Source organism: Cavia porcellus, unplaced genomic scaffold, assembly GCF_034190915.1.
Source record: "Cavia porcellus strain 051 isolate PalLab524CR breed Dunkin Hartley unplaced genomic scaffold, mCavPor4.1 scaffold_8, whole genome shotgun sequence".
Classification (NCBI taxonomy): Eukaryota; Metazoa; Chordata; class Mammalia; order Rodentia; family Caviidae; genus Cavia; species Cavia porcellus.
The window spans coordinates 81260472-81280148 of NW_026947491.1; the positions used below are offsets into that span (position 1 = coordinate 81260472).

At 35.0% G+C, this 19677-nt stretch overlaps 1 protein-coding gene across 2 annotated transcripts in view; it reads right to left on the reverse strand.

Moving 5' to 3' along the window:
• Positions 1 to 1446: 1446 nt before the first annotated feature.
• Epyc (epiphycan) overlaps positions 1447 to 19677 on the reverse strand; it is a 33814-nt gene continuing 15583 nt past the window's right edge. For both annotated transcript variants that reach the window (XM_003475848.4, XM_063255288.1), the window contains exons 3-7: positions 11973 to 12147; positions 10112 to 10270; positions 9106 to 9308; positions 7948 to 8043; positions 1447 to 2753 (exon numbers count right to left, since the gene is read on the reverse strand). In XM_003475848.4, coding sequence (XP_003475896.1) covers positions 2583 to 2753; positions 7948 to 8043; positions 9106 to 9308; positions 10112 to 10270; positions 11973 to 12147 — 804 coding nt within the window. In that variant the 3' untranslated portion in view covers positions 1447 to 2582. The remainder of the gene's footprint in view (positions 2754 to 7947; positions 8044 to 9105; positions 9309 to 10111; positions 10271 to 11972; positions 12148 to 19677) is intronic.

Genomic DNA, 19677 nt, shown 5'->3' on the forward strand with positions numbered 1-19677 from the left:
TCAACAAGTGGTCTCTGGCTGGAAGATGGCTAAAACTATAGAAATGTGAGCATCATTTAGGAAAAATAAAGAACATATGAATGACAGTGAGGAATTGGGGACTTCAGTCAAACCTGGAATCATTAGGAACAAATTCTTCCAACTATCTAAATGAGATTGAAAGCACTTGATTTTCCACACCTGCCAGGTAAGAACCCAGCCAGCAATATGCGTATTTCAGTCTGGTCATCTCCCAAGCACAGAGTGCATGCAAGTCATGTGGATGTGGAACTTCTGATATATAGAAACTGAGATAATAAATACATGTCTTTTAAATTGATGGTTTTGTTGTTGTTGTTAGTGGAAAGCTAATGTAGACACACAATGTTAGAAAAAAGTCTGTACTTTTTGTATGGTTCAGAGTAATGTCATCATGAGAACGTACAGATAAGATTTTCCACTGCTGAGGCAAAATACCTGACACATGCACCTGATATGGGGAGTTTAAGTTGGCTCATGGTTTCAAAGGGTTCAGTCCATGACCACTTGCCTCCAAGGCAAAAATATCATAGTAAAAGTATATGATGTAGAAAACTGCTCACTTCATACTCCCTGAGAAACAGTATAGGAAAACAGTCAGACTAGAAATAAACTCACAGTTGTGCCCAAATGACCCACCTCATCCAGCTGGGCTGCTTCCTAATAGCACATTCAGCTGTGCACATTGGTGGGTTACATGCTGTCATCACAATACAATCATCTCCCCAAGAGTTTCTCAATCCAGTCAATTTAATAAGATTAACAGGCACAGCTAGTGCATCTGGAATATTAAAACAATGACCCTTTCAATCAGTTTTTTAAATGTCATTGAGTCATGGCACTTGACGGTTTGTTCGTTATTAAGCTTTTCACCTTTTGATATATTCAAATTCTGATTAAGTAGAGCTGGTATTTCTCCTTAGGGCTCAAAAATTAGCATATGCATTTCATTATTAACGACGCATTAGTGTTTATATCATTTTAAATTTTGAGTCAAGGAAATATTTATATACCAAAACTTTGAACATTTTATCAGAATGTTCTCTAATTGTTGCACTATATAAATTTTAGATTTAGCTTCAGTGTCTATATAGTAGCCTAAAACAAATGATGTAAGGAGAAAAAATTAGATTATTTAGACATATATATATATATATATATATATATATATATTTGATTGAAAGGTAGAAATAGGTGAAAAATACTGATTTTTAAAATTTTACATGCATGCTTCTCTATCTCTTTTAACTTTATTAGCTTAAAATAGATTATGTAATCCAGAAAAACTTTGATAATAAACCATAAAGTGACATTGTAAGGCACTGTGTACTCTCTCATACTGTAGGTGAAGGTATAAGTGTGTAAAATACCTTTTAAATGTAATTTAATAGCATTTACCAACATTTAAAATAGTCATTTACACAGAACTCTGCTTCTGAGAATTTATTCACAGATGTTTGCTCCCACATACACAAAGTTAGTCACCATCAAGCAAGAAATTTTGTGCAGTTTTAGTGTAAATACAAAATACATACATTCATGTAATGGAAGCTTATTTGGTTTTTGGAATCAGTACAGCTGTGATAACATCAAAATATTGCCAAGAAATATTTTTACATGAAACAAGCAAAACTCAGAGTAGCTACTGTCTTTTGTACTTAAAAATCACATGCTTATATTTATGGATATATATAAAATAGTGGTACCTGTGTAAATGTAGCATAAGAATATATCTTTGTGTCAAAGTGAGGAGATGATGAATGCAGATTTTTGTTTTTCAGAGAGAATTTCGCAAAGCTGTGCAGGAAACTATTATTTCTAGTGAGTAAAGCTCGGTATCTTAAAGCTTAAAAGAGCTCGCTTTTCATTGAAGACTCTCTTTCCTTTCCAGTTTTTAACCAGGTGCCTGTGTTAGCACTATCTAGCCTTTAGGTACATCAGCTGTTCTTACAAAATGTTTATTATGTCCTAGTCTGCTTAGCATATTATCCATATTTTTCATTTTTTACATTTTATTTTTCTGTAGGCACAAAAATATTCCAACTACCTAATAAATGTTGCAAAGGTCTAAAATGAGTTTATAGTTCTTTAAAATGATAATATGTTATCATCAAATATGAAGTGTATGTATTGCTGTATATAGTTATTTGGATACAGTTGTTGCAATTATAACAAATATACCCTCACAAAATCATTTTAATTTTCAAGCATTTCTTTCTTTCTTCATGCTCTTTAATGAACTAAGAAAAAAAAACATGCATTAATGAAAAAGTTTAGGAAAGTTTAATTAAAACATCTAAATCTTTAAAAAATACCTAACTGCTCAACATCAAATTTTTCTTCATTTTATACTAAATTTGAAGTTAGAAAGCATATGAATTACTAAAACTTCTTAAATTATTAGGTTTTCTTCATACTTTAACACTTTTAGTTGTATTTTGTGTAATCATGTCATCTTTCAGCATATAGTAGTGTGAAAATATTATCATGCTAAAGTATTGTTTTGAGGAAATAAAATTGTTCTGATGTAGTAGATATCATCAGGCTAATTATCTTGTCAGAAATTAGACAAGACTCCCAATAGGCAAACGAGGTAGACACATGTACGCCTGTGGAGTTTTGCTGAGATTAATGGGGTTTCCATCCAATCGAATGTCCTCTAGGGCCTTACGAATGTATGTCAAATTTTTAACATTGCAGAAAGTATCTTCATGCATCTCCAGAATGTTGTTATTCTAAAATAAAATAAAGAAAAATCAGTTATATGGCAATGTGTAGCATATAATTAAAACCGATTTGTATTGTAGTCTACTTTATTATACATGCACTTTTTTCTTTTATGCCTCCCCATAGTCTAACGTAGGCATTATGTGAATATTATGTACCATGCTCTTGCCAGTTAATGAGAATAAATTTTTTATAAAGGCACACAGTTCCTTTACAGACCCTAAACTTCGGTAAGGCAAATAGAGGCTACTTAGATAAGAACAATCTAGAAGAACAATTTAAAAGGATTTAAATGCCAGCCCCAAACAGAAGCTTTATGCAAAATTTTGCTTTTGTTCACAAACTTCACATAGGGTGACAAACAGGACTCTGGGCATCTTTCCGGCTTGGACGTGGACCCTGGGCATTTTTCCCCAGATCGTGGAAAGAATTAAGTTTGTGAACTGAAGTGCCACTGTACTAGGAAGAAATTATAGAGGCTGTAAAAAGTTATCTTAAAATTAACAATCGAATTGAGAAAGAAATGAGAAGACAGGCAAGGGAAGAACTAAGGGAATGGTATCCTAGGCAGAGAAAGCACACAGTGCAAGGTCCACAGAGGTAGCATGACAAGCCTCTCCCTCAACAGTAAACCTGTAAGTCAGCGGGGCTCGAGAGGCCTGAGAGCGGAATGGAGCAAACGTCAGTAAGACGGGTGGGGCCTGGAACTGGGGTTTTAAAAACAGTTTCTGTGAATATATTTTACATACTCTAAAATTCATCTACTGTGTTTCAAGTGTACCATTTAATCATTTTAGTATGTTCAGAAACGTGTGACCATCACTGCAATCTAATTTTAGAATATTTTCAACACCTACAAAAAAATCTCAAATACAAGCGGTTAACAATAAACATGCATTATACACTGTCAGTTCCCTGCAAAATGCTCATCTGCGTCCTGTTTCTATAGATTTCTCTATTTTGGGATTTTCATATACAAAGGCCATGACTATTTCATATGTTACTTTTTGTGACTGACTTTTTCAATTAGTATCATGTTTTCAAAATTCATACATATTGCAGCAAATACTGATATTTCATTCTTTTTATTGCCAGAGAGTATTGCGTATTGTATTGTCTTGATATATTCTTGTTTATTCATCAGTTAATGAAAATTTGGATTGTTTTCAAATCCAACTTTGACTTTTATGAATAATGTCTTATAGCTGTCACAAGGAATGTTTCTAGGAACATTTTTGCACAGGTTTTATATGGAGGCACGTTTGTAATTGCCCTGAGCATGTGACATGTGATCTAAAATTACAGTCAATGTTTAAGTTTCAAAAACCTATTACACTAAAATACACATCGCCGTTCATCTCCCTCAAAATACTGCTTTCTTTTAGCGAGTTTATCTGAACTTCACGGCTACTTTACGAAGTAGTTCTGGCAGTCCTCTTTCCTGTGTTTAGCTGTGCTTTCATGGCTGCTTTGGTATATGAATTGATTCAAATCACTTACCTTTCATGGGCATTCTGATTTGGAGGAAGAACCAGAAGGTGGATGGTGCCAGATCCACTGAATAAGGTGGGTGGGGACGCATTATAATGATCTTTCAAATCGCCCTTCCTGTTTGGTTTTTTACTTTACTTTTTTGTAACTCATAAAGACACTCACAAAAGAGAATTTCCACAAGTGCTTCAGAAAGAGGCAGGGATGAGGTAATATGGGTGGGAGTTTGAGGAAGATAGTGGCAGTGTGTCTGCTACTATTATAAGCTGTAAAAAATTTAGTTATTCACTGTATATATCGGTCATATCTTATAGATCTGGACATTGAATTGTGCATCCATGTAACAACTATGTTTGACTTTAAAGCAATGATTAAATTGTTTTGTACAGTGGCTACATCATTGTAGACCCTCATAAAAATACATGAGTGTTCCAGTTTTGCTTACAATTTAACCAGCACTTGTAATTTTCTATTTTACCTCAGTCAATCCACTGGGTGTGAATGATATCACATTGTAATTTTAATGCCAGAATATTGAGCTATAATTGAAATTTTATATTGATTTTATAGCCTATTACATTGATGAACTCCTTGATCATCCTAAAAGTTTAGTGGATTTTTATAGTATGCTGTACACAAAATTAGAAGACTAATTTTAAAAGTATTTCTTCCTTAATAATACTGTCTTCTGATCCATGAATTTTGGGACATGTTTATCTGAACTTTCTGTTTTCAATAGTGTGTTATATTTTCATGTGTAAAGTTTTCTACTTTTTTGTTAAATTTAGTTTTAAATATGTAGCCTAGTTTGCCTATTAAAATACAATTTTTAGTTTCATTTTCATATAATTTACTGATAATGCATGAACATGCAGTTGATAGGTATATAGTCATCTCTACCTTGCCATATTAGGGCATGCATTTATTAGTTCAGAGTTTTGTGGAGCATTTAGGACTTTTTTGCATATAAATCTTATCATCTGGACATAGCAAAACTTCAATTTCCATTTGGATAATATTTATTTGCCTCTTTGTGTATTTATTTTACCTATTTTTGCTTGTCTTCCCAGCTAGGTCTGCCAGGTACAATACCGAGGAGAAGGACTGAGATACTTCCATCTTGCTTCTGATAGTTCTCCATCGAATTAGGTGTAGAGAATTTTTTCATAAATGCTGTTTATTGACCCGAGGTTGTCCATTTGTTATTGTATCAGAATACATTCATATTATATTTAAACTGTTACTTATATATTTACACTATCAGAGTATGGTACATTGCACTCCTTGATTTTGAAATTCTGAACGATCCTTGAATTCCCTTGATAAATCGGTCTTTGTCACACTGTCATCTTTGTATGTTGGTGGATTTATTTGTTTGTGTTCTGCTGAGGACTTCTGCATTATACACGTAAAAGATATGGATATTCACTTCTTTGCTAGTAATATCTTTATCTTTGTTACTGACACTAAGATTTTAAATTACTGAGTATATTTTCTTTCTTATAGATTTATTCAGATTTTATATTTACTCTTTATTCAATTTCAGTAGTAATTTAAAATCTAAGCAAAACTCAGTACCATATATTTATGGATTAATTCTACCAAATGTTTGAAGAAGAATTAATATTAATCACTCAGAATTATTCAAAATTAAGAAGAACCTTTTCTTAATCCATTGTAATAAGTCCAATATTAATCTTGATGATAAAGATACAAACAGCCAGCAATTTCTCTCTAATAGTTACTTTAACTCCATTCTATAATTTGTCATGTGTTTCCTTTTTCATTTGTCTCAGGTTACTTCTTAACTAGTTGGAGATTTCTTTTTGGACCATTGGTTAAGGAAAGTTGTTTAATATTCACACATTTGTGAATTTCTCACATTTCCTGTGAGGCTGATTTCTAATGTAAATTCTTTGAAATTAGAAAATATATTTTTTGTTAATTTGTTTTTTGAATTTGTTGCACCTTGTATGACTTGGCTTATGGTCCACTCCAGGCAATGTTCTTTGTGTACTCGGAAAGAACGCATTCTGCTATTGTTGAATCAAATATTCTGTAGATGACTGTTAGTCTTTAATTAGAGTGTTGTTGAATTATGCTATTTAATACTGTTCTTGTAGCTAGATGATCTGTTAGTACAAGATAATTACCCCAGTATATAACTTTTTGTCCAAGCATTCTGTTTTAATGCTATACTTGTTTTGCTGATCTTTTCCATATTGATTTTCAAAATAATTTATGAGTATTAAAATTCCATACACATTGAAGGTCATTAAATTTTAAACAGCTTGTGCTAAAAGTTGGTGAATTGACTGAGAAAATTCTGAAAAGTGAAGTTAATATTTTTCAAAACTTACAATAGGAATGTACAGCCAGTTACTTAGAAAGTCATCTCATAGTGTACATATACACACGTCATATTCCAAACAACAGAGACTTGATTACTTTTCAGGGTTCATACATCACAGACCACTGTAATAAATGTAATTCATAACTGGAAAACACAATCCAAACTCTCTTTGATGATTCTGTTGATCATCCTATCTCTAATCATAAACAACGCAAGAAACATAAATATAAATGTAAATTCACTCCCCCAGAAAAGAATTATCGAGAAACAGAATGAAGTCTAGAGAGAATATATTAAAGAAGTAAACATAATCATAAAAATTCACAAAAGAGACAGGTATCCAAGCCTCAGACAGATGTATACAAAGGACACTAAAATATGGAAGTGCATATTAATAACAAGAAAAGAAAGATAAAGAAGCAAATATTTCAGCAAAAAATATAAGAACCATACATTTGTTTCTACATAGAAATTACTTTTTAGAGTAGTTGATACTTTCTTCTGCTAGAATTATAATATTGGACTGTGATGTTTCCTAGACCACATAATGGATGTCTTCTCTACATATTTATTCCATAGAGCAGAGGAAATTATTGCAGAAAGCTGATTACAGCTGTTGAGCAAAAGTTACTCACATTTGAATAAGCAGTAATTTATCTTTCTTTGTCTCAGTAACCAAAAATGTTTCAGTTGAGCAAATTGTAATCACTTGGATACAAATGAAATATACTTAGAAACTATTAGATCATAACATTTGTGAAAATGTGTTTTTACTTACTTCTTCAAAGATAAAATACAGCTTAACAGTATTAAAAATAACACAAACTTTCAAATATGTGGGTAAAAAGAACTGCAGAGAAAAGAAACAACAGCATTTTCTTTGCAAACAAATGCAAGCTTGTTATTTCTTGGCAAACAGGATGCTTGAGGAGTGTGTATAATCCAGTATATAAAATTTAAAACCCAAAGCTGAAACTGACATTTTTCCCTGAGCTCGTAGTCAAATTCCATTTTTTTCTTTCTCTTTTTACTCTTTTACTTCTAATCTGTATTGTTTTTAAAATCTGATGCAGATTTCAGCATTGCTGTAAGGGAAACTCTTTGCACCAAAAGGATGCATTTGGATTTGGAAAAGTAGAAAAATAAAGATATTGGTCAGCAGAAATCTAGCACGGTCAACAGGGCTACTAATGATTATGTATCTTGTTCTCAGAGATAATGAATGAGAAAAAGAAATGATAAAGCAGAAAAGTTGTCCCAGTATATCAGCATGCCATTAGAGACAGGTTTTTGTGCCCGAGCTTCCTTCCTCCGTTTTGACTGGGTCTTTTGACCTTTTCTGGCTGCCGTACACCTACCTGAAGGTGAAGAGCACGAAGGTTTTCTGGGAGTGGCAGAGGGATATGGCCCAAGTTGTTATCAGTGAGGTAGAGATGGTGGAGGTCATACATATCCTGTAAATAGTCCAAATGTAGGAACTTAACAGAAATTCCCCTCCATGTGACTAGGTCTGAAATACTATGTATTCCTGCACATATTACTACACCATTGTTTAATTTTAGGAAAAAATATGGCAGCAAGTAAAGTGTTTCCTGGTCTCCAGGAAAAATCTTGCTTAGTTCAATACAATTCTCTCATTTAAGCAAGGCAGCCACTTCCCATGAAAGCCATTCTTTAGTAGGATGCTGATGGCATCCAGGAGAGGTAGCAATAGTTTATTTTATAGTCATGAAAAAAGAGAGAATTTCTCCCCCTAAAATTTGTAGCCTCACAAAGAGCAAGACAGCTCAGTAAGACAGAAAGCTGTTGAACAATAACTTGCCTACTCTTGCTGAACTTCACAGAAAAAGCGTGACTCTCCATCAATGGCCCTGACCTATTTTGTCCCTTACTGGGGCCTGTAGTGAGGTGTCCTAATTCTCTTACAAAACACACTCAGGAAGCTTAACACAGGGGCGGTGTGAGGAGGCCACACTCCTCCCTCTGCATTCCCTGGGAATCACATGGGATCTCTTCAAAGAGTATTTTAACATCATTTGCTGGAGGAAGAACAAGGATGAGTGACAAACCAATCATCTAATGTTCTCAGACTACAGGCTGCTTTTAAGCAAGTCTTCTAGCTGCAGACTGGGGTTCTTTACTTAGAAAGTAGCACCCCTAAAGTCAACGTGAGCCTTGTCCTCCCTGCTTCCCAGGTAGTTATCATTTCAACCGTGTGCACTGCTCTCTCTGAGTGGAGTTCTGGGCAAATGCAAATTGTTCCCTTCCAAGTAGACACCCACTTGATATTACAGCTCTTCTTTCTTTTATGTTCCTGGTACTTGACTATCTTCAGAATGTACAGGCTGTACCAGTGCACAGCATTTTTCAAAAGCATGAAAGATATGGCAGTGAAGTGTATTTTGGAAGTTAGATTTTTCATTAGATTAGATCCTGTCGTAGAAATAAAAAAGCTGGCCATCAACAGCGAATGGAGGAGAAAGGGGAAAGTCTTCCTCATGAAATGCAAAACTTACTTTAAACGCTTCTTGTTTGATCCCTTTCCTCCCAAGTCTGTTGTTGCTGATGTCGATAAATGTCAGAGTGGTGGGCAGTTCTGGGAGCTGCCTGATTTTGTTGTCACGAAGGACAAGTTCTCGAAGTCGAGGCAGCTTTCGGAATGCGTCTTCGTCAATCTCAGATATTAAATTTGATGTCAGATCAATCCTTTTTAAATCATCTAGAAGGAGAAAAACGGAGGAGGAAGTACTCGTGAACATGGTTTGCTGATAGGAATAGAAAATTCTCTAGGTATTGAAGCAGTAAATTTGAATTTAGCAATGCACAGTTAATGAAATAATTAGGCCTAGCTGTGTTATGAAAATGTCATTTCCAAATGCATTTTGCAGTCATGCATTTATAAGAAATTGCAAGTTTTGCCAACAAGTTGGCACATTTTACTAAAATAACTGGTCTTTTTCTCTGCACACTTCATAAATTGTGTCTGGATTTTACTCTTCTAAATGTTTTTCTCAATAAAGAATATCCAAAGATACAGGAATTAAAAGCAAATCATTAAGTGATTGAATTATCTTACAAAGTGAGTGAGCTATTGCACAAATTCTTCTAAGTTGGCAACAACAATAAAGCCAGAATTCAGGCTTACATCATTAATCATAAAATTATTATGCTTTAATTACTGCTTGCTCAAAGCAGCTGGATTCTCTAAATCTATGACCATGACATTTTATTCTGAATGTCATAAGATAAGTTATAACATATAAACTAAAATTATCTTTATGTTTACTTGAAAATGGCTCATTTGGGAATACCAACGGCTGTATAGTTTTGTGATGACCATTAATTTCTGGTTTTTTCTTCTTGCCATTAGGAAAACAAACTTTCAAATACTTAAGTAGGAAATGATGGATGCATGAACCATAGTTTGTTGTTCAATTTCTGTTCTCAGTGCCAACCTTTACCCCACACAGATGCTAAGGAAGTATGTAAAGAGGAGAAGGACATTAATGCTGTCACCCATACTTAGGCTTGCAAAGTCGTTTCTGTTGATCTTTTTAATTCTGTTAAAGCGAGAATAGAAGTAGGCAGTGTTCCGGGGCAGAGGAGGAATGGCATCAAGCTCACGGTCATCGCAGTACACGGTGGCACTTATACAAGTACACAGAAGACAGGTGGGGAAGTCTGAAAGGTAAAGGCAAACAAGTGTGTGTCAGCCTCAAAAACTTCTAGGAAATAATGCAGTAAGAAATACTTGGTAAACAAGATTACAGTCGTGCAGGACACAGCCTGATATATTTTATAGTTCTTGTGTATTTTCTATGAATGGAATAGTAAAATCCACGTATCGATTAAAGCCACTTCAACATTTTAGAAATTTACTTTGAATTATAGATGGATATAGCCTTATTACTTTTATACTCCATAAAAATTGTTTTTCAGATATAAATATCAAGATTGGGAATTTTATAAAATATCACATGCAAACTGATTCAATATTTAAACTTCCAACCAAATCAAAATTTAATAATAATTAACATTTATTACTTCATCACATATTATTGAATACGTTTTATGTAAATGCTCTACCAAGTGAAATGGCCATGAGCACAAGTGGACACAGTTCTATTTTATGATCTGCTATGTGAGATGAATGTTAATCACATAAATAAATTAGGTTTTGACTATGCTAAATGTCACGAAGCATCGTATGAGCGTAACCTATGGGATTCGGCCCAGTCAGGGGTGATGAAAGAACATTCTTTTGAGAAATGATAATTGAGTTGATATCTTCAGCAAGAGAAGAAATTACTTGCACAAGTAAAAAGGAAGAGTAAGTCAGACACAGGAAGCGGTCTGTGCCAAGTTCTTCCACTTTGGAGTGGTTCTAAGGTGTCTACGTGGCTACAGCTAGGAGAGTCTTAGTGTGTGTGCCATGGTGTCTGTCTACGAGACTCCTTGGCGGGGCCTATGCAAGAGCATTACGGGCTGGTTACAGGTTTGGCCCTTCATCCATGAATAGGCAGGAGGAGTGCATGATCTGATTTGCATGTTTGGAGATGACTTTATCTGAAGGTGTTGGGAGAGACAAAGACAGCAGTGTGGAGAATGAAAACGAGATGTAGTATAAATAAAATTTAGAATTTGGATTAATTTTAGAATTAAATCAGGTTAGTGACTTAGTGATAGAGGAGCTAACAATCTAAAGATGCTTGTGAGGTTGTGCTGCATCTCAACACGTCAAGTTAGTTTTTCTTCTGTATCACATGGACACACGCACACACACAGAGGCACACACAGGCACACACAGGCACACACACATCCCTGCCCCTCTTGCGTTTATTAGCCACGCAGAGAACAGTAAACTTCTCAAGAAAATAGAGAAGTAGTGATCGGACACAAGGCCACAAAGTGGGATAGTGAAATTTGGAAGCAGGGTGGAGAGAAGGTTTGCAAAGAAAGTAAGCCTGTAATGCTGATGAGCTGTCAAGTAACTTGTGGATAGAAAATCTAGTCTTAATGTTGACTCTTTAGCTCTCCACCAAAATTATGGGAGACAAGGAAAAGGGTCTGAAGCACGATGAGGCTAGAAGCCAGATTACAGCCATTTTTTGGGGGGAAGTTGGAGGAGAACTTGACAGCAAGTGTAGACAAAGCTCGTGAATTGCTTGCCTGTGAGGGACGAATTAAGAGATGGGGAAAGCCTAAGAGGCTGCAGTTGTGGTTGTCTGATGAGGTGTGAGGAGATTGAATGGGAGGGCTGGGAAGGCAGCAGATTCAGGGGAAGACTGTACTGCAGCGTGGGATCCTTGGGGAGTTTGGAGGTCGGTGATTTGGGGAGAAAACAAAGTGGACTCAGTTATTATTCAGCACCGATGTACCAGACCTTCATTGGTGTGTGGGCCCAGAACCCCTGTGAACTCTGTTTCTTGTGGGGAAGAGCCATCTACCAGCCCGGGGGTGGATTCCTCCTCCTCATCCTCCTCCTGCATCTCCTCTGACTGTGGAGCTGGAGTGAGGAGCTCTCTGCTCCCCGAAGGCATCACTGTCACTCTTTCAACCTGGGGAAAAGAAACAGAGTACAGTCAGGCAACCTCAGTCACGCTGCATGGCAGCGGCAAATTTAAAATGTATCAGCCATTGCCACAAGGTGGCGCTGTTGTCTTGAAGTTCAACATTATCTGGCCGGCTTGGGCTAGCACAGATAGTTTAAGTGATATTGTTTGTAATGAGCTTTGTTTCTTAAATCTTAGAAATTTCCAAATCTCTTTTTTTATCTTTTTGATATTTTCTTTAAATATCATCTATATATATATATATATTCATTTCACAGGTTTTAAAAAACCCTGTTAATTGTTCCCTAATAATACACAGAATTACAAGAATGGATCATGGTTGTGAAAATATGCAAAGTAAATCCTCAAATATATAATTTCTCATATATTTTCTAAATCATGTTCAACTTGAGAATTTTGACAATAAGGCAAGTAATAAATGCAATAACATTCAGGAAATTTTCAGACTGCACTTGTTATTTAATTTTTAATTTTGAGATAGGATATGGCTAATTTCGTTCAAGATGGGATGGAAATTTCGATTCTCCACTATACCTACTATACAATTTTAGGTGACACGTGCTCCTTTTTCTTCTTATTTGCACTTTTAAATTAAGAATTTTTGTCCTTATGGTTACACCTTGAATTTAGAGCACACTGTCACTATCAGCTGGCTCCTCTCAGAGTTTATTCCTTTGTGCTTCTTAGCATGTGGCTTCCTCTCTGACGTGATGACATGCTTGGACTGAGAAACTGTTTGAGACAGTAGAAGTGGAAACATCCAGAATCCACTCCTTGTCCTTCCCGTCAAGAAATCTCAGCTTCCCCCAGCCCTTATCCGTATGGATCCCTACTGCTTTCTATCTTCCTTGTTCAAATTCCAAAATAAAAAGGGAAGAAACACAAATTTCTTTCTAAATTATTTAATATCAAAATGATGAGCAAATTACTATTGTCATCTATGAAAATACATTTAATGGTATTAGTTAAAACGTGGTTGTTTTTAGATCATCATAAAATTTTATAGTTTTATTCATTAATTAATGCTGTTTTTATATATTTTAGTGTATCACTTAATAAATGAAAATGTCCTCTACAAGAAAGGCTGAAACTTATTTTGTTCTTACATAAGCTCTTTTCCAGCTTTTCCTAACATGCACTGCAATTATTTCACCAGTTTCATGCACGGCAAGTCTATTAGCTGCTCAACTCTGAGCTGTGTCTTCTGTCTTCTACCTCTAGGCTGTAGCATAATACGCAGTCAGCAAGTCCTGACTGAGCTATAAGTAAAGGAAAAATTTGTTTGTTTAAGGTATATTTAATCCGCAGCTCCATGCTTAACTGTAGTGATTTTGCTGAGAAGAATCAATGGATGTGCTAATGCTTATTTTAAAACACTTAAAAGCAAGAAAACAAAGGAAAAGATTGGGCAGTGTTGGATATTTTAGGGGGCATGCAGGCAGATACTGTAAAGATTGGCCAGAAATCTCCAGCTGAGGAGACTGTGGACATCTCTTTAAACAAAGAGACATATGGTTCCCATCAGTAGGGTCAGAAAGAATGGATCTGCAGAAAAAACAAAAGAAGGCTCAAAAAAGAGAGGAAATTGAGACAGATGTTTCGTGGAATGCAAGCAGTCTAAAGGGAGAAGCGCATTCCAGACACGTTGCCTTGAATCTCTAACTTTATAGGAAAATGTTTGCACATACTGCTTACAGATAATTGTTTTTCCACTGATTTGATGTGGACTGTAAGATCTCATCTGTCATCCAATCTAATGAGGTAAAACAGCTTTGGAGTTTATCAGAAACTGTTTCGTTCATGCTTGCTTGCAAATAAAATGAATAAAAACTTTCAAAACCAAGGAAAAGCAATGTATTTTCAGCTCGGCAACATTGCAGACTACAACTTCATGGTCCTGTGCCTGGAGAGAGGCTTTTGCATTGTAAACACATTTGTTCTTACTATTCAGTAGAAATCATTTGGGCTTCTGTCTTTTCCCCTCTTTTAATGATCTGTATACTGTGATATAGTGTTGTGAGGTGATGTGTGAAGACCGTGAGGCCAGGGAATTATGATCACCTCTCTGTCCATGTGGTAGATTTATGTTTATACCGCAGAAATCTAAATTTGGACATAAACAAAGGTGGTTGGACAACATCTTACCCCTTTTTCACAGGCTGCAATTGATAATGCTGAAATGTAAATATGATTTAGCCTCATGTATTTATGCATTAACTTTTCAGTTTTTCTTCATTCATTTTTCTTTGACTCTATTTCACTCTTGCTTGTCTTCTAATGATTGGTGTTTTCATCCATTGCATATATTCCTTCATTAGAAACACAGCACAGCAAAACAACAACAAAACACCACACAGCAAAGGACTTCACTGCATATCACTCAGATTCAGGCACAACTGCAATTGCCAATCTTCTCAATCTACTGCTAGCAAAGAACTTCTTTGAGTCAATTATTTTGAAGAAATTTGTGTATTCCCACTTGGCCTTAGGACTACGCACAGCTTTTGCCACTAATGTTCTTACCATTACCTCACAATATTTAAGCTTTTCATGTTCTGATAATCAGCAGAGTTGATCATTTTGCTCTAATTCTTTTGTCCTTGAGCAAAAAAGCTCATCTAAGTGATCCACAAAACTTACTACCAATAAGAATTTTTACTTCTTAATTTTAAATTGTGAAAAACTAATTTATTCATAAATAGTAGCCATACTTCTTCCCGACTGCTTGGTGTGCCAGAGTCCTTTCTGTATAGACTTTTTATCATACATTCTGCTTAAACTCATTACAACACTCACCACCCCTCAGCATGGTAGAAATAATGGAGTTTTTAAACTTTGTTGATATTTTGACATTGTTTTAGTCTCAACATTTAATCTGTACCTGTATTCAGTTAGAAGCTCAATAACAATTTATGCATAGTAGAAAAAATATTATGGGGCCTGGGAATTTAGCTCAGCGGCATAAGCACCTGCCTTGCAAGCAGGTGGTCGTGAGTTCAATCCCCAGTACCAATAAAAAAGAAAAAAGACAAAAAAAAATTAAAAAAAAAAAGAAAAAATACTATGAAGCAATTCAGATTTCCCAGATTTGTTTCATATCTTCATGAATAGATGAAAGTATCCATGAGTAAATGAATAAATTAGTAATTCATGGGATGTTTGCCAGTCTTTATAATTATTTATACAACCAGACTGAACAGTTGTCAAGCATTATGCTTTAAGGGTTATCAATTGTATATTTTACTTGCTGATATTATTTTCATAACATCTATTAACATTATTATTTTTCTCACTCTTTGCTGCAACATCAAAATCTAAGCCACCACCCACTGTTGCTTGGAATACAATAAATTTCTACCTAGGTGATATTAGAATATTGTCCAGAATTTATGCACTAACAATGACCCCTTAGACAAAACTCTCCATGGTAACCATCGATAAAATAATTTCATAACATTTTATTATTCTTCATAATTACAAGAAATACAATATTGTAAGTTTTTATGTTGTCAGAATCCTGCTATAAAAATACAGCTGTGTTAGGATTAAAACATGAACACATAAGACTTTACAATAATATGCACCCACCACACAGTTATAACCAATATGGGTGTTGGCTGTAATTATTATAATAAGATCAAAATTCTTTGACTTATAGAGTCCTACACACTCGGTTTCCAGCTTCCAATCCATACATGCCTGCTAACTGTGTTCTTTGGCAGTCTAACAAAGCTACACTGGCCACCAATGGTTTCTTACACTTCCCATGTTCTTTATTCTGTTAAACACTTCCATGTCCTAGTTCTTCAAACCAGCACTCCTCCTCTGCTTGGCTTTTGAGAAAACTGTTTATTTGTCCTTCACATACAGTCCTAGTGAAACTTTCTCAAGGAAACTTCTCATAATGTACAATGCTTAGACAAATATGTTTGATGACTCCCAGACATTAGACTGTCTTGTTGATATGACACAGAAATCATTGCATTTAAGACAAAAAAAAAAAAAAAGACAAAAAACACTTTGCAATTATTCTTTTCCTTGGAGACATGTATTTCCAGGTCCTATAATCTCAAAGGAAACCCTAATTTCGCTTCTCTTGAATTTTGGTTTTAGATTGGCCTCCTAAATTGTTTCAGTCAACAGAATATACTGTTGTCGGTCAAATTTTAGGGTACTCCTCTAGAAATGTTATAAATTCCCTGATGCTTTTATGGAGCCAAGCCCATCATATAAACAAGAGAGATCCTTTTTGTCACCATAGAAACAAACTAGAGGTCTGTGTTGCCGTGGAGAGGAAATTCATCTCTAATCAGGCCAGCCCAGTCCAGCCAGGCCTCAACTAATCCAATTGTGTTTGAAGACATGTGACCCTGCCTAGTACAAACCACAAAACAAAAACACAGCACAAAATAAAACAAAGGCACAAAAAGAAACAAACAAACAAAGAAAACATCTGACCCCCAGATATATGAACTAAGTGTAGTATGTTATGTCATCTAAGTTTGGAATTGTTCAATACACAGCACAAACTGATACCTATTTTAGTGTTACATAGGGGGATATTCGACATATTTTCTTTTTCTTTTCCACCATTATATTTTCAGTATCTACCCCAGCGCGCCTGAAAACTAGTAGACTTTCTAACGAGTATTGTTGAATCAGGTAAATGATACTTGTTTTTAAAATATAAAGGATTATGTTGATTATCAGAGTAAGAAAAGTTTGCAGTGAGGCTAAACATTCATGAACAGGAGATGAGAATGAAATGTGAGCTGTGGCAGGTATCTTACACTTGCTAATGGACGTTCATTGTGGATGCAAGAATAATATGAGAGGAGGTTAGCGAGGTGTCATCTGATCTCTTTTGATAATTGGTTTTGGAATCTTTTGTTGATCCAAGAATACCAAGTAGGTCTGTTATTGGAGGAAGGGTACAATTAAAATCCCAGTGACGGGGCCACTCCATTGCACATCTCCAGAGGTACTGTTCATCCTGTGGTTTTTTGTGTGAATGGTGCTCTGTCGATTTGCACAATGCAATGGAAATCTCAACCGTAATAAGTCCTCGGAGATTTCTCCTTTTCTCTCTTCATATCTGCTTTATCTCAAACACACTCCTCCCAGTTCTGACTTGACGTTTCGACTTAGGGGAGATGGGAAATTTTTATTAATCTTTCTTTTGCTTGTATATACAAGAGAGAAAAATTACACTGTAGACAATTACATTGAAGAAAAAAGTAAAATCTTGTACACAGTGGGCCTCTCATTCACTCATCACATTTATTGAGGAAGGAGGATGTAATTGTTTCTGTTAGAATAAGAAAAAATGTGTGTATTGAAGATAATCTTTGGGTCAGGGATGGAGTCATCGGGTTCACCAGTTCGCGAACTGAAGTACTTCAAATTATTCTAATGGTGGAGAATTGATCTCAAAGTGACACAATGAGAGGAAATCATTCCTCAGGGACCTTGGAGCCAGTCCTGACCCTTGAGTCTAGCTCATTAATTCATGATAAGACAGCTAAGAAAGAAAAACAAATTCAACAGGATGAAGCTTTAAAAAATTGGCTCACAGAAGAATAGTTTGTTATCGTGGCCAGCATTATCTGGAGGGAAAAATAAGAAATGTGCTAAATAAGAACAATACTCTGAAGAAGTAATTTGTTACACATAGAAGGACGGTCTCACTGGATTTCATTTTGTACTAAGCCAAGAAAGGCTCTGCTGAGTGATCAGTTTCCCTGGTTCTCTCCTTCTGAGAATAAGGACATGTATGTACGGCAAGTAAGCGATTACTCAGATTATAAATTCATAAGTGGGATTTCCTGCTCGTATTTTAAAATTCATATGATTTTTTTCTTGGCATCATTCACTAGCCTAAAATCTGATCTGATCATAATTGATCACGTGTAGACAATTCAGCAGCTGAATCTGACCCTACAAGGTCTCATAGCCCTAGAGAAACACTTGGTACATGGTCTTTTCTTGAATTTGACAATTTAAAAAATATTGATGTAAAAGAATTGCCAAACAAGATAAAAATTTGTATTGATTTTTATGACATGAGTATTGTGTCAGAATGAAACTTCAGCCTAGTTTACTCCAAAGTTTGAGGTAATTTGATGAGCTGTCTGTTTCCTTTTCCTTCTAGGGATTCAGCTAAAATACATTTTCTACTTGTTTTGGATCTAAGCATGCTCATGTAGTTAGTCTCAGCCAATGGAACAGGGGAGGAAATAATGCCTCACCCCTATTCTGTGTTAGTGAAGAGCAAGTACGCTTTTTGTACATTCAATTTTTTCTCCTGATCTTTCACTGGAAGGCATTAAAGACCATTGGACTTCACATGTACCTTGAAGTCTCAAATTGAAGATAGTGAGCAAATTTGGAACACTGCATAATTACAGTAGGGATAGCAAGCTTGTTGACTCACACTGGCTGAAAGCCATGTCAGAATGCTATAACCTTTCTTTATGCTGATCCACTTGGATTTCAGAGTTGTATATTATAGCTACTAGACCAACTTATCTTAAAAGTATTTTTAATTTTGTTTTATCATCCATTGTTAATTGTATTGAAAGAATAATTTAAATATTTTTTGCTTTTACTAATCTAGTACATAGCCTTGACTTTAGAAAAAAAATAGATGCGCTATTTTTGTGCATATATTTTCCAATTTCTCTCTCACAAACTGTTATATGATCTTAGTTATCTGTTGTAGTACTTACTGAAATATTGTGCTGTTACATTTGTGTAGATTTGCCAAAAGAATTCTCAATATTTATAAAGTCAACATTAAATTGAATACCAAAATTAGATAACAGCTTTGTTCATATCAAAATAACCCGATGTTGACTTGTTAGAATAATCATGTGTTTGGGGCATGCAAATTCTTTCTTAGTTTTCACTCTTAGTCTTATGTCAATATAGGACTTTCTAAATAAGCTTGTAATTCTGTAAATAGTGATTCTTTGTATGAACAAGTATAATTTGTGATATTTAAGTGAAAAATTCATTGTAAAAATAAAACCTGGTTTAAGATTCAAATTAACCATATTCCCTAGTTATTCTTTTGGGGGGGTCTCAGTATGTTTTTTCTGTACTCATATGTATATATTTTTTATTTTCTTATATTGTTGTCAGAAAATGACAGGATTGTATCTTTAATTGCCAGAAAGACGTTTATTTCTCCAATTTACATAGCACTCTATTAACAGCATTATCTCCTTAAACTCCAGAATACTAACAGTTCTTTAATATCTTGGTTATTTCAAAATGTATCATATAGTTATAATTGACTGCCTCTAAACATTGCCAGGAGGCCACTTTGGCAACGGGTTTAGAAATATTGTCTAATAGCACTCAGTTCATGTTCTCTTTCTTTTATTGGACTTGTTCCCTAAGTGAGAATGTCTAAAGGACAACTTAGAACATTTATTGTAGGACAACATAAAAATCTTATGAAGATGAGGTTAGAAAGAGGCAGTCAGTCACAGTAATTGAAAAGAAGACATT